Source organism: Coenobita brevimanus, chromosome 24 (genome assembly GCF_032717465.1).
Source record: "Coenobita brevimanus isolate Jiangsu-jjx chromosome 24, ASM3271746v2, whole genome shotgun sequence".
In the NCBI taxonomy this organism is placed as follows: domain Eukaryota; kingdom Metazoa; phylum Arthropoda; class Malacostraca; order Decapoda; family Coenobitidae; genus Coenobita; species Coenobita brevimanus.
In genome coordinates this window covers 63,051,797-63,066,988 of record NC_136977.1, presented here as the reverse complement: position 1 = coordinate 63,066,988, position 15,192 = coordinate 63,051,797, and the positions used below count along the sequence as shown (strand labels likewise).

General features: G+C 39.1%; 1 protein-coding gene across 3 annotated transcripts in view; it reads right to left on the bottom strand.

Annotated features, from left to right (window-relative positions):
* Window positions 1-541: 541 nt before the first annotated feature.
* Window positions 542-15,192, bottom strand: part of Ubc4 (ubiquitin conjugating enzyme 4) — a 30,102-nt gene continuing 15,451 nt past the window's right edge. The window contains exons 5-6 of one of the 3 annotated variants that reach the window (XR_013896191.1): window positions 13,314-13,695; window positions 542-909 (exon numbers count right to left, since the gene is read on the bottom strand). Coding sequence is in view for 2 of the 3 variants with exons in the window: in XM_080267560.1 (XP_080123686.1) it covers window positions 13,559-13,695 (137 nt within the window). In the remaining variant the exon portion in view is untranslated. Of the gene's footprint in view, window positions 910-11,556; window positions 12,543-13,313; window positions 13,696-15,192 lie in introns of those variants that run through there. The other 2 variants (XM_080267560.1, XM_080267562.1) reach the window with 2 other exon arrangements.

Below are 15,192 nucleotides of genomic sequence, written 5' to 3'. Positions count from 1 at the left end.
TGCAGGCCACCTCTCTACCGACTGAGCTACCGCCTCCCCTCTTCTCAGGTGGCTTTGCATTAAGTAAGAAGCCTAATGGTTACCTGTAGGCCAGGAATCCATTTACAACACTGGATGGTAACCATATGACCTACCCATACGTGTTCCCTACATGTCAGCAAGTGAGTTGACAGAGAGTTAGTGCCCCTCCCTGTAAAACAACTAACTCAAAGACAAACGCCACCCCTTACAGGATTGTGGCGTCAGGCTATAGATTTTTTTTTTTTTTTTTTTTTTTTTTTTTTTTAAGCCTCAGCTTCGACCTTCAGGCCTGAGGCATGGTCTCAGCCCCATGCCTGGTACATTAAATGATTAATACATACACTAATCTTAAGACAATATCCTGCATGAGGAATTGCACATTGAAGCTATTACAGCTACAACACTGATGCTATTACAGCTACACATAATATTTTCAAGGAATAATGTACATTAATACACAAAACTGAGCAGGTTAAAACAATGTTACATATTTTATTTATATTTTTATTAATATGTTTTGTCTTAAAATGAGTCTTATGGCATGATGCATTAGAGATGATAAAGGCATATTTTACAGATTTGTTACATAACCCATACAAAAAAATAAAAAAGACCAGTCTGCATGACCATGTTGGCAAATACTTGTACAGTATTGAGTTGTACTGCCAATCCAGCATCATTACTACATGTGATCCAAATCTGCATACAGTATTAACAATTATAGAGAAAGTGCAACATATAAAATTTCAAGTAAAAATGCTTGAAGCTGAGCATGGAATGCATCTTCCTCTGGTCCATCACAGTAATCCTCAGCAGTGGTGTTGCCTCCCTCCCTCCCTCCCGTCCTCGCTTCAGATGAACTACACAATGTTGCCATCAACACTCAAACTGATAAAAAAACAGAACACCAGTAAACTCACCAACAGCAAAAATGTGTGATACATACCTGTCATTACCCTCTACTTTAATGTACAAATGCTACTTTATTCTGGCATGGTGCCCCAGTGAATGTGTAGCAGAGGAAGGCTAGAAAATACCTAAACCTTTCATACTATACAGCCATGTTGCTTAACAACGTTAACCATATACAGTCACTAATCGTTTTACGTTTTCGGTTTACGATAATTCGCTACAACGATAACAGAAACGTTCCACCCCAAAATCCGATTTTCGATGAATTTCCTGCTATAACGATATTGCCCTCGGAAAATTTCGTACGAAGCGCCATGCACACACAAGGCGACAGTCGCTTGTCTCAGGCAAGATGGCGGCCCCAGCATGCAGAGCATTGTTTTAGTTCAGTAGAGGTCCCGTCATCCCCTCAAAGCCCTATCTTTTCCACTCATTCATGTGTGCCCCCCCCCTGCTATCGTCACCTCTCAGCCAAGCATTGTACTACAGTAGTCCTATACATTGTGTAGCACCAGGCCAACATTATGCATGTGTGACTGTTGTGTTGTTGCAACAATTTACTGTACGTGAGTAATGCCTACTTCTTCCTTAGCCTTTATCATTCTTTTTCTGTGCCTGTTCTCCTCTCTTCCTATTTCTCCCATCTTTCTTGTCACTTCTTATTGCTTTTCTTTCCTTTACAGATGGCTTTACATTGAGTGAGAAGCCTAATGGTTTCCTGTAAGCCAAGAAACCATTTACAACACTGGTTGGTAACCATATAACCAAACCATAGGTGCTCCCTACGTGTCAACAAGTGGGTTGGTGGAGGGTTAGTGCCCCTCCCTGTAAAACAACTAACTCAAAGTCAAATGGCAACCCCTTACGGGATTATGGCGTCTGGCAGTAGATAGATAGATAGGTAGAGTAACACCACCTGTATTGGCGTGATATTATTTGTTTTGGTCTTGCAGATGACTTGGACCGACACAGGAAATGATTAAGGTGGGTTGTCATTTTTATTTCAGTCTTGGGTAGGTGACTTTGGGAAGCTGAGATGACATAACCCCCCCTTTTATAATGTGTTTCAATCTCCTAATTTACGATAAAATCAGTATATGATAAGGTATGACCTGATGTAACCCCATCATAAAACAAGTAGTGACTGTATATTCTAAAAATCATAACATGATCAGCATGTAGACTGACATTAAAGAAAAAAAAAAGTACAGGCACATACTAAATATTAAGTAACCAAAATCAATTATTTGTATATCTAACTCCAATCTTACATCAAGAGATTTGAAAATATTATCTCAACCTAAATTCATAAAACAATAACAGTTGGCCCATCAACAATGCAGTGTGGAGCAATATGAGTCTGAAGAGGACACTAGGATCCTTTTACACCATCTTTCTAGCACCACATCTCGGTTGGTTGTTGTTGTTGGTGTTGCTCAGCCCTAATTTGGTTGGCCAGGTAGACCCATTAACCATAAGAAAGTAACCACCCCTGTGGGGCTGTCCTATGCAGTGAACCAATGTTTCCTTGTGGTTGAGAGCATTTCGCCATAGCGAGGCACCGGAGAACAAGACACACATAATACTCTTAAGATTTTTTACTCACAACTTACAAAGAGGATTTTAATTAACTGTACTGTTCCTTTATTATCTGTTTTGCATTCAAGCTCATGTTAAATTAAGATGAATGTTCACAATGAGTGAGAAAAATACAAATAGTGTGTCCAGCCAACAAATATCTGTCAGGAAGTCGTGTGGAGTGGCAATGATGAGAAAAGTCATACACCTTTCATGTTAAGATGAGTGATCAGGAATGTGGTACATATAATGAACTCTGATGGTTGAAAGTAGATGCAGGTAATGTAATCCATCTATCCATCACCCAATCCTATGTTGCCCCATGAGAAGCATAGGAGGCTGGGGCTAGGAAAGTTGGTCCTGACATTTAAGATGAGAGTGACCAACCTCACTCATCCCTGAGTGGCATTACATGAGCAATAAACCCTAACTATCCCTTGGATATAAACCTACATAGGCTTAATCCAACTGGAGCACGTTAATTACCCACTAAACCACCAGGTACCATAATTTGATTATATGGTTACCAGCCAGCATAGTAAATGGTTTCCTGGTGTACCAGAAACCATTTGGCTTGTCACTCAGTGTACAGTCACCCATAGGCAGAAGGGAGAGGAAAGAATGAAGGAATGAAAGACAGAAGAGGGAGCGTAAAGTCACCCGTAGGCAGAAGGAAGAGAAAGAATGAAGGAAAAAAAGACAGAAGAAGATGGAAGGAAACAAGGATGGAGGAGAGGACGGGGCAGACACCCGAGAGCAGCACTACATTGAATGAGTAATATATATATATATATATATATATATTTTCATCAGCCAACAGTTTTACCTTTACATTATGTAAATAATGGCATACATCCATAATTTGTTTATGTAAGTAAATAACGGATACCTGAGAAAGAAATAATCATTTCTGAATGACTGTGGTATGCAAGAACAAGCTGAGAGAAGTGAGGTGGACCATGAGAGGTGCACTCAGGGAGAGGGACTGAAAGTTGTGAAGCTGAGGATTAAAGAAATGGCAGACGAATACAGGGCAAAAGTGGAGGAGGAGTTGGAATCAGTGAATTGGAATGAAATGGATCTGGACAACTTGTGGAATGCTTAATTAGGGATTGCACAGTTAGGAATGCTAAAGCGGTGCGTGGTGTGGTAAGAGTAACAGCCAAGAAAAAGGGTACAGAATGGTGGGATGAAGAGGTTAAGAGGGCAGTGGAGGAAAAGAGGAAGAAGTGGCTAGAGTGGATGCAGGACAGGGGTTTAATTGAAATAAGAACTGAAAGCATGGAGAGCATGAAGCATGTAAAGAGACTAGTAAAGAAGAAAAAGGAGGTAAATGATGATCTAGGAAGAAAAATGAATGAAAACTACTCTGAAAATATGAAGTTATTCTGGAAAGAGGTGCAGAAATGTAGAAGTGAAAGAAGAAAGAAATGTGAAGGTGTGATGGATGTAAGTGGTAGATTATTAACCCATGATATGAAGTAAGGACCAGATGGAAAGAATATTTTGAAAACCTGATGAATGGAAATAGAGAGATCAGAGCCACTGTGAACATGATTGGTTTTGGGGGTGTGCAGAGAAGGAATGCAGTGCCAGGAAATGTGACACACAGGTGAAGAGCGCTGTGAAGTGGCTGAAGAATAGGAAAGCAGCTGGGGTTAATGAGGTGTATGCAGAGATGATTTAGTGAAGTGGAGAGAGCAGAATGAAGTGCGTGTTGGAGATATATAAGAAGGCATGGATGAGTGAAACTGTGCCAGCAGAGTGGAAAAAGGCTGAGATTGTACCCCTGTACAAAAATAAAGGTGGGTAAAGTGAGTGCAAGAATTATTGTGGCATAAGTTTAATGAGTGTGGTAGGGAAGGTATATGGAAGAATTATTTTAGAGAAAGAGGAAGAAGAACAATAGAAATCTAGTGCCAAAATCCAGCATAAAGCCGGATCGTCAGCTACAAGTTGTGTACACTGGGAGGGCAGGGAGTACAGACATGGCATTGTGAAAGAAATGGGTCAATGGAAGAAGTGTATCATACCACAGATGGGGCTACTGAGATAAGGAACAGAATTAGATGTTGGAAAAAAGACCAAGAGAGGTAAGGAAGGACATGATATTATGGAAGGAAAAATACAATGATTCTCGGAGAAAGTCTGCAAGAAGGGGGGGACATTGGAGGCGAGACAAAAAAAGAAACGCAGCACGTTGCTGCATAGTGTAGAGGACAATTGAGGAAAATATGCCGTACGGAGAGAATGGTATTGCAACCAGTACAAAGGGGAGGGCTACCACCAGACATCAAATAAGAGTGGCTAAGTCTAGTATGACCGATTCTAAGACGAGCTAAAGCAGTCTCCCACCTCCTATTACGGTGGCAGGGGGTTAACCAAGGAGAAATAAACGGTTTAACAACACATTGTTTATTATTAGTGACAGAGTCCCAACAAGACTGCCACCTGTGTTGAAGGAAGGAGGATAGGGCAGGAAGAAAGTCAGAGACTGGAATGAGGAAGGAAGAAGAGACATCCCTGGTAACAGCCATGCAAGCCAACTGATCAGCACATTCACTGCTTGTGATGCCCACATGTCCTGGGACTCAAAAGAACTGGACTGTTTTACGACAAGAGGAGATATGGAACAACCATTCCAAGATACGAAGGACTAAAGGGTAAGAATTAGAAGGTGACTGAAGAAGGGACAGAGCACTATATGAATCAGAGAATATCACAAATGAAGGAGAGGAGGCACGACAAATATATCACAAAGCAAATGAGAGGGCATATAACTCCGCTGTTAGAACACTTGCATAAGTAGGAAGGCTAAAATTATAAAAGATGTTATGAAAGAGCATCGCGAATCCAATACCTGTAGGGGTTTTTGAACCATCAGTGTATATAGGTACTGCAGAGGAATGGTGGGAGAGATGGTCAGAAAACTAGGAACAGAGAACAAAGGAAGAAGAATTGGACTTGGATTAAGAGAAAATGGAAGGGCAAACATGGGGTTGCGGAAGTAGCCACGGAGGAAAAAGACATGTGCAGAAAGAAAAAACATTACTAACAGTAAGGGAGGAGTGCAAGAGGAGAGTACGAGCTCGAACTCCAAAAGGTGGCTTAGTCCTAGGAGTGGACAACATGTCTAAGTCATGACTGGGAAGGAGTAGAGAAGGGGTATGAGGAAAACAGTGCAACTTAGCATCGGGACGATAAGAAAGAAGAGCACAATGAATGATGGAACTCTTGAATCGGCATACAGACTCTCAACTGGGGAGGACTTAAAGGCGCCAAGAGCCAAACGTAAGCCGTGATGATGCACAGAATCAAGTTGTCGAAGGATGGAGTCTGAAGCGGAAGAATAAACTTGGCAAGCATAGTCAAGTTTAGAGTGAAAGAGAACAACGTGGAGACAAAGGAGAGTAGTCCGATCAGCACCCCACGACACATGAGACAAAGTCTGTAAGAGACGGAGGCATTGCAAGGCTGAGTTTTTCAAGGAGGCAATATGATCCTTCCAAGTAAGACGGGAATCGAAAAGAAGGCCAACAAAGGAAACTGAGGTTTTGTATGGGAGAGGAGAGCCATAGAGAAAAAGAGGTGGTTGAGAAACAAGATGAGAATGAGTAAAAGTAATAGCATGAGACTTAAGAGGAGAGAACCAAAAGCCATGAGAAGTAGCCCATTCTGTGGCAGCAGAAACCGAACGTTGAATAAGATCACCAAGGGCAGAGATGTCAGAATTTGAAGCATATATTGCAAAATCATCCACATACAGTATAAAGAAGAGCAAACACCAAGTGGGGGATAAAAAACAATCCCATTAATTACCAACAAAAAAAGAGTAGTGCTAAGAATGCTGCCTTGAGGAACACCTTCGTATTGAGGGAATGGATCTGAATAAGTATGCTGAACACAGGCTCTAAAGAAATGAGCTGACAAAAAATTCTTTACGAAAACACCAAGGTCACCATCAATACCGCAAGAAAGAACTGTGCGTAAAATATGGTAGTGCCAGGTTGTGTCATAAGCCTTCTCAAGGTCAAAGAACACTGAGACAACAGACTGTAGAGTGGTGAAGGCTGAACAGATATGAGTCTCTACATTTACGATGGGAGTTAAGGCGCTGTGAGCTTTTCGAAAACCAAACTGTGAAGAGACAAAAACTGCTTGGATTCTAGGAGCCCCATAAGACGATGATTTGTCATATGCTCAAACAAGTTGCAAAGGCAGCTAGTAAGAGCAATGAGGCGATAATCTTGAGGGGCATGGCCTTGCTTTTCCCGTTTAAGAAATGGGAGAATGACAGCATTACGAAAAGAGGGAGGAAAAACACCCTCTGTCCAGATACAATTATAAACAGCTAATAATTAGGCCAGGGCCCGGGGGAAAAGGTGACAGAGCATATTATAATGTATGCCATCAGGATCCTCACAAGTGTTCTTACAAAGCAGAAGGGCAGAGGAAAATTCATGGAGCATGAATGGTGCATTATATGACTGACTAGACAACAGCTTGAAGACAACAGGCATACATTCAGTAGTAGCTTTAAGGGTATGGAATTCAGTTCAGCAATGAGAGCCACTACTAACATTACTAAAATAAAGATCTAAGCCATATTTTAGAGAAAGTAAGAGAGATATCAGAAGGCCTAGTGAGTGAAGAACAGGGTGACTTTAGGAGTGGCTGAGGATGTATGGATCAAGTATTTGCAGTGAGACTGATAGTGGAGAAGGCTTGTGTGAAGGACTATAAGGTGTTCATGGTATTCATGGATCTGGAAAAAGCATATGACAAAGTAGACAGAGAAGGATTGTGGGGGTTTTTGCACCTGTACGGTGTAGATGGTAAACTGCTAGGTGCCGTCAACAGGTTTTATGATGGTAGTGAAGCATGTGTAAGAGTTAATGGGCATCTAGGTGAATGGTTCACGATCGGTGTGGAAATGTGACAAGGTTGTGTGATGTCCCCATGGTTGTTCAACATATATACTGTCTATGGATGGGGTGATGAGAGAAGTAAAAACATGAGGAATGGAGAGGGGGATGGCAATGGTAATGAATGGTGATAGATGAAATATCTCAAATCTGTTATATGCTGATGATGCAGTACCACAGTACTGTACTTGTAAATACCGGACAAGAATTTTTTTTTTTTTTTTTTTTTTTTTTTTTTTAACGCAAGAAAGAAGGAATCAAAAGCCAGGAGCCCGCAAACCGTTCCTTCCAAGAAAAAAGAAAAACAATGCAAAAGAGAGCCAAATTCAAGATCCGTTCATTTCGAGATGCTTGGAAACACCATGTTTGAAAGACTGGAGATCATAGGAAGTAGGAAATACAGACAGAGGAAGGCAGTTCCAGAGAAGACCTGTTGCATAAATAAAAAAACTGGGAGTAACGGTTAACTTATGCATTAGAGAGCTTTCATTTGATGTAACTCTGTTGCATACTAAGTTGTGACTGTATTAAACACCTCATATACAGTACCAGTTAGTGTTACAACCATGATTAAACGGAGCAATTACAAACAATGAAGTTTAACAACAACCAATTACCTGTACTGCTGGTGGGCCTACTGTACTTACTTTTCATGAACAAGATTAAAACAGTTATTACAATACAGAAATGCTTCCTAGTATTGCATGATAATTACAAAAACTGGAGAAGGAAGTATTTATAAAAATTAAATCTTAAACAGTCGTCAGATATGGGTTTTGATTTCTACATATACTTCTCAAAATGGGTAGGGAGCAGAAAATTAAATGTGTACATACTTAAGCATTGTGATACAGAGGACCTAGTTCGCTAACAGTCTGAGGACAAGCTTGATTATACTACATTCATGTAAAAATATTATCTCCTTTTATAGGCTACATATTTAACAGAGTCAACACACTCCATGGGAAATATAAAAGCATGCTGGAAAATCTGCTGTATAAGACTGAAGAAAAAAAGCCACACAAAAAAATAAAATAAAAAAAATAAAAAACTTGCAATTTCCTAGTTTTAATGCTAGTTATCAAGTGTGCTACTATGTTAGCAATTCTTAACTAATATTAAAGTTAAATGAGCTTTCTGTGATAAATAAAATGGGTAAGTAAGGACATACTGAGTAGGTGGGTCCAAAATTAATACAATCAGTATTTATAACTAAAATGATAAAACAAAGTACAATGAAAACACCAGGTCTTGTCAGTTACCAGCATGTTGAGTTTGAAGTTAACAGTACACTGTGGTTTCAGTTTGTTTCCTCAAAACAGTTCAGTACAGCACATGGTGTGTTCTACCCCGTGATACAGCACAGATGTTAGGAACGCTGGTATCAATAAACTTTACCAGTGCTAAATTATGCCAAAATGTGAAAATTTACATATTACACACCCAGATTCTTCATTATACTGTACTAAATTCAGCAGGTGGTTTATTTGATGCTCTGGCATACAACTTTAACAAATATTGTATTGTCACCACTTAGCTAATGATGTGTGGATTGCTATACATTTTACTTTGGTAAGGTTACCCTATTGGTGAATTTATGAGATCACTTTTAACACTTACATTAAGCTATATTAAACTCACTCTATTGAGAATAAAACTAGTGAAACTTCAATTAATAAACATACATGTAGTTCAGTATATTACTATGCAGTGGTATAATAATTTAACAGTTCTTCACATCTGACAGAATACTTTGAAAAAATCAGTTTTTTTATTTTAACTAACCTTGATTCTAATCACTTTTTTTTTTTTTTTTTTTTGGGGTGGGGTGGGGGGGTTGATTTACAGGCATGACGATGATATACAGTCAACCCTCAATATAATGAACTAATTGGAGAAATACTGGTTCATTAAATCCGAAAGTCTGTTAAATCTGATGGTAAAAGACATCTTGACTTACAAACACAGGCTTGTTATGTACCAACCCTAGTCTGTTAGATACATTGCAATATCCTACACATTCACACACTGTAATGTAATGTGTTTTAATTTTCTGTGGACTTGATACAGTACTGCACAACTCAGGCCAAGCCATCATGTAGTCTGTAAGGTGGCCATGTCCACTACATACCTAAACTTTTTCCAGTATACAATATCATATAGAGTTGGCTAGAGTTAATCAGACCTAAGATTCTGTAAATCAAGGTTCATTATAAAGAGGGCTTACCCCTATGATGAAAAACATAATAAACTTTTATAATAATGCCCAAAATTTTGGCTCTATAACGTTCATTACAATATAGTATACTGTGTTCCTCTAGCTATTACTGTATCTGACTTTATTTTAGAGTCTTTTAATCTAATCAAATCAGGATGAAGATTTGAAAGCTCTTAACAAAAATGAAATTATGATCAATCAATTCCCCTCATATCCACATATAATACATTACTGCATATAAGCCTTTTCCAAAATTACATAAATCCAAGATTGCCACCACCAGAATACTGTACAAAAATAACTGTGATAGTAAACTACTACCCCTAGTTATTAATACACAGTGGTACATTTACTGTTCCAAATAAATGTTACTACACCAGTATGTCAGCATAAACACTTACAGGGAAAACATTTACATCCTTCCAACTGTTACTGATAATGAAGATGTTGAAAATACATGGGGTGAATGGGAAACTGCTGCATGAGGGAACAAAGGCAGCATGAACTACATGAGCTCTTTGATCTGAATGTTGGAGTGAAGCTGGGATGTGTCTTGCCTCCATGATTGTTATTGCTCATAATCATAATGCTTCTTAATGTAAGTGGTCCATAATCCTGGTTTCTGTATATCCTATATGTGTGTGTGTGTGTGTGTGTGTGTGTGTGTGTGTGTGTGTGTGTGTGTGTGTGTGTGTGTGTGTGTGTGTGTGTGTGTGTGTGTGTGTGTGTGTGTGTGTGTGTGTGTGTGTGTGTGTGTGTGTGTGTGTGTGTGTGTGTGTGTGTGTGTGTGTGTGTGTGTGTGTGTGTGTGTGTGTGTGTGTGTGTGTGTGTGTGTGTGTGTGTGTGTGTGTGTGTGTGTGTGTGTGTGCGCTCTATGCTTTTCTACATTTGTGGCCCAGCTCAGGCTCACATAACTCACTGCTGTCTGTATGAACTTTAATGGCTGGTTTCAGTGACTCCTTCTGTTGCCCAAACATTGTGCCAGTGAGAGTTTTCAAGGCATCAAGTTTATGAGATGCCTTTGCAGTGAGGTTGATCCCATGCTCTAAAATGGTAATGTATGCATCCAGTGTAAATCCAGGAATTTTGGGTTCTCCCTCCAATGAGACAGGCTAAAGAAGGAGACTTGAAGGTGTTTGAAAACGTCTGTCTGCAGTGATAGTTGATTTGGCTGGTGAAACAGCCATTCTGTTTCGTCTAAGCAAGTGTTCTAGTGAGCATAGGTACTGAAAGAGCTAGTTTGTTGCTTGCTGAGTTTCTGAGTGTTGTGATGCTATTGCAAGGACATCAACATGGGGCACTATCAATAACAAAGGAAGGGGATTGGTAGGTCATGGAGGAAAAGGTTAAAAAGGTGCTAGTTTTAGTTGTATTCTCCCATCAACCCATCTGATTCCCCATGTGGCAATCAGTTTTGGAAAGTGCTCACCTGCAATAGCGTCTTCTGATATTAATGGACCTTGCGAATTATTTCCAGTCTCTCTAAGTCTGTGTGTTACACTATGTGGAAATCAGTTGCAAATAATTTATTCATGATAAAATTCAATGTCATAAAATAAATAAATACACACACACACACACACACACAAATATATTGAAAACTTTTGTGTGTAGGGAAACTCTGACAGTTCAGTGGGAAAGGAAATGCTGTACTGTGCTGCCAGTTTTTGTTAATGGTAATGGCAGCATGAAAGATCTACAGTCTTCTGTTTTGGCCCCAATGCTCTATTTCTGACTTGGGAGGGGAAAAAAAATAAAAAAGTTATGGAAAAAAAAAAAAAAAAAAAAAAAAAAAAAGTCACGCTTAATGGTGAGAAATCTATGAACTGTGAATGACTGCAACCCATGAAACAGAAGCATCACTCAACAAACCTGTTAAAATGTATATCTGGACTGACTACTTGTAACTGCTTACAATCTGTATTACACTAGGATCTAAGCATTCTTTTCCATATATAAGTGAGTTCTAATTCATAACAAGTGTTCTGCGGACAGGTAAAAAAAGAAGAAAAAAAAAAGTGCTTATAATTAAAATTTGCTTATTTTTAGAGCTACCTTACCACACAAACTAGGCTATCCTTGACATGTGTTCCGGCAAATAATGACCCACTGAATAACTTCTATGGAATTCAGATGTATAGCAATGAAGAGATAACAAGATTTACTGATCAATGTTTCTTTTTAAACTATTAACACTATTTACAGAAGCTACAATATCCACACTGTTTTCTTTCATAACGCACTGCACATTGAACATACAACAAACAATCTTAGTATTCTTTTCTTTCATGAGTTCCAACCAGTATGAATAATGGCTATGATGATGAGGCTGGCAGTACATTTCTTAGCAAAATGAGTGAATACACTTCTTGTCAATTGACACAAAATTACTCCCTAGCTGAACTGCAAGTAATTTCCTGTAATGTGGATTACTCGCTAAATTACCGTATTCTGCTTTTAGAGTACTAAGCTGCATTCCCATTCATCATTATTATCAAGGAATGTATTGGAGGTTAATTTATAATTCTGAAATTATTATGCTAGAAAAATATTCATGCATCAAGTAAAAAGAAGCAGCTTCCTCAATGCGTGTTGTGAAGGGAATCTATAATGTTAAGTATATATCACAAGTTCAGCCAAATGCAACAGCACTTTCTCCACCTGCATCATTCTATCATTTTAAATTACAAATGAAACACAGCTCTGGATTGTACCAATATAGTGTCTTCATTTCTGTTGTAAAAGATTTACATTATTAAACAAGATAGTGCTTAAATCACAAATAAAAAATTAAAAAATAAATAATATATGTACTGTAGAGCCAAACACCCCAGCACAAGGACATCAGATACAGTACTTCAAATTGGTGGGACTGGAATAAAATCCTCCTGTTGAGATAAACTTCTAAGACAGGCTTGTATCAAACTTATTTGTGGATATCTAAGCATAAATAGCTGGCACTTCTTTTTTTGTTCCCCAAATTATAAGCTGACAGAAAATAAAACTGGCATTTGAAAAATTAATTGTCAAAATGTCTTGCTTCATGGGTGGGTGGATAATATTTTTCAGTACCAGGCTATTCAATATATAATCAAGGGAAAATCCAGCTACCTTATTTGCCTGTAATAAAGCAAACATCTGCTAATGTCATCCCACAATATTAATGACCATTTAGTAAAGAATTCAAATCTCTCCCGTGACTTGCAGCTTCCACCTCTTGAGCAGAAAGATGGATGAAAGTTGAGGACTCTTCCAGGATCTTCCCAAATCAGTACCTAACTAACTCTGAGTAACATCCTTTTTGGTTTATTCTTGCTGTTATCAGACAATTTTATTAACCTTAAAAAGGGCCTCTCATACTGAAAGTCCAACAAGCTTAGATATCTACTGGCCCTTCCAATTCAAAAAGCATATCCTAAGCTGAATAAAATATGCAGTTGGGATGAATAAACTGCAAATAGGATGTCCTTGAGCTGAATGGGTTAATCCTGTACATGTAATACCACCTCTCTTGATCTCGCTGCATTTTCTTGCACCAAAACAAATGAGGAGAGGAAAAGGAAACAACCTGCAATTTCTCTAAATATTTGCCTCCCATTTCTATGTTCTTGTTGGAGGAAGAGAAAAGAAGGGACTAGCATAATGTAAAGTAGGCATACTTCATTATATCCCAGGTTCCTGAGATAAAAGAAGCAGAGGGAAAGCAGCCACTTGATCTAAATTACTTCCCACAGGTCAGCTCAGTCCTCTATGATGATGATCTTCCTCCCTATGGGCTGGAAGAATGGAAGGAATGCAGCCATACACCCTAAATTCCTTCTTGGTGTCCTGCTCACTTCTCTGGTTCTCTTCTTCCTACCTGAAGGATGGAGGGGTGATGGACAGAAGGGTCTGGCTGTATGGTCTAGGAGAAGAGCTGTTCTATGGCACGATCTACATCCCAGTTGCATGATGAGAGTGCAACCAAGGCCTGGTGTTCCCCCACACCCATATCCTGCAGACAGCGCACTTTCTTGGCAAACTCGCTGTTACCTTTAGGGACTGATCAAAACATGTTAGATTAACAATGACTATGGATAAACATCAGAAAAATAAATAAGTAAATAAATAGAAACTGATGCTGTATGTCCTCTTAAAGAATCCTCATACTGAGGTTGGTCATGGCAAAACTGGTGTTTTCTATAACCTGGTAGCTAAACCAACTGCCCAAACCAGCTAATTACTTCTGAAGAGCTACTGGAAACTCCTGGGAGAAAAGAAATCTATGATGCATATTAAGATCTGCAGCAATGCGCAAGGCATGGATTGGACTCTGGCTCTATTCTCTTGTGGTTGAGATTCCTGCCTCAGACTGATGACTGTGTGGCTAAATACCAAGCCTGTAGCCACACTTCATTTCTTATGGCAATACTTCCCACAACTAATGACAGTCAACCATCTACTACCTACTTACCATGTTCTGTGCATGGAAATAATACTGATTTTTTTATGGGTACTACTAGAATTTTTTTTCCCACCCAAGAATAGAGATTACAAACAATGTATCAATACAGGTACAACACCAACCTTCTGGTGCTGGATGGTCCAGCACCACTTTTAATCTGGGCAATATTACAAGCAGGCAATTGAAATTCCTGCTGCTGCCAGGCCAGTTTACCGGGCAGCCACAGAGAGTGTTGCATGTAGTACATGATCATCTGAATTGCTTCCACTGCATGTCTTGGTGATCCCTCTACTTTGTCTGATTTTTAACTCATTTTATTTACATTTAACCCTAGCTGTGGCTTCTAAGAAAAATGCAAGCATCAGTGGTGGTGTCATGCATAAACACCAGTCTCTTTCAACAGTCAAACCTCCTTGATCATGGTTAATTGGTCCACCAAGCTACCGCAATGATGAAACTTCTCAATAACCACAAACAGTAAGTAATAAATGGAACAAATGTTAATTGGTTTAAGGCTCACAAGTTTGCACTCGCTTTTTTGCCTAATACCAGAACTATAATCCCTGAGAAGACTGGAAGGACTGGATCAGCAATGTTTACACCAATTCTGTTACCCTCAATCGTGAGCCAGACAACTTTTTTCTATCACATTTCTTCTTATCAACTTTGTGAGCCAGCACTGTTATCAATGTATTTTGTCTGTGAATATGAAATTCTTACAAGTAACCATTCCTAACCATCAATTTTTGTTTTTGGAATATGACACTTTTCATAAAATTTCTTGTTCTTGTAACTAAGTTTACCCTTAAATATTAAATCACACTTCACTTTATTCTTAATTACTACCACAATCAATATAATAGGTTATGTCCATCACTGGTATCTACTGAGACACTTTACAAGTGGGTGTGGAGTGTATATATCATTACAGTGCTCCCTTAACATCCACAGGGGTTAGGTAACAAATACACCCACATATGTTAAAAGTACACGGATATCTGCTGCCCCCCTTAAAAACACCCCTGGACCCCTCTTAACCCTCTGGCTGCAGCGGTTGTGATGACAATGTACTGATCGTGCTCATTGCAGAGAAA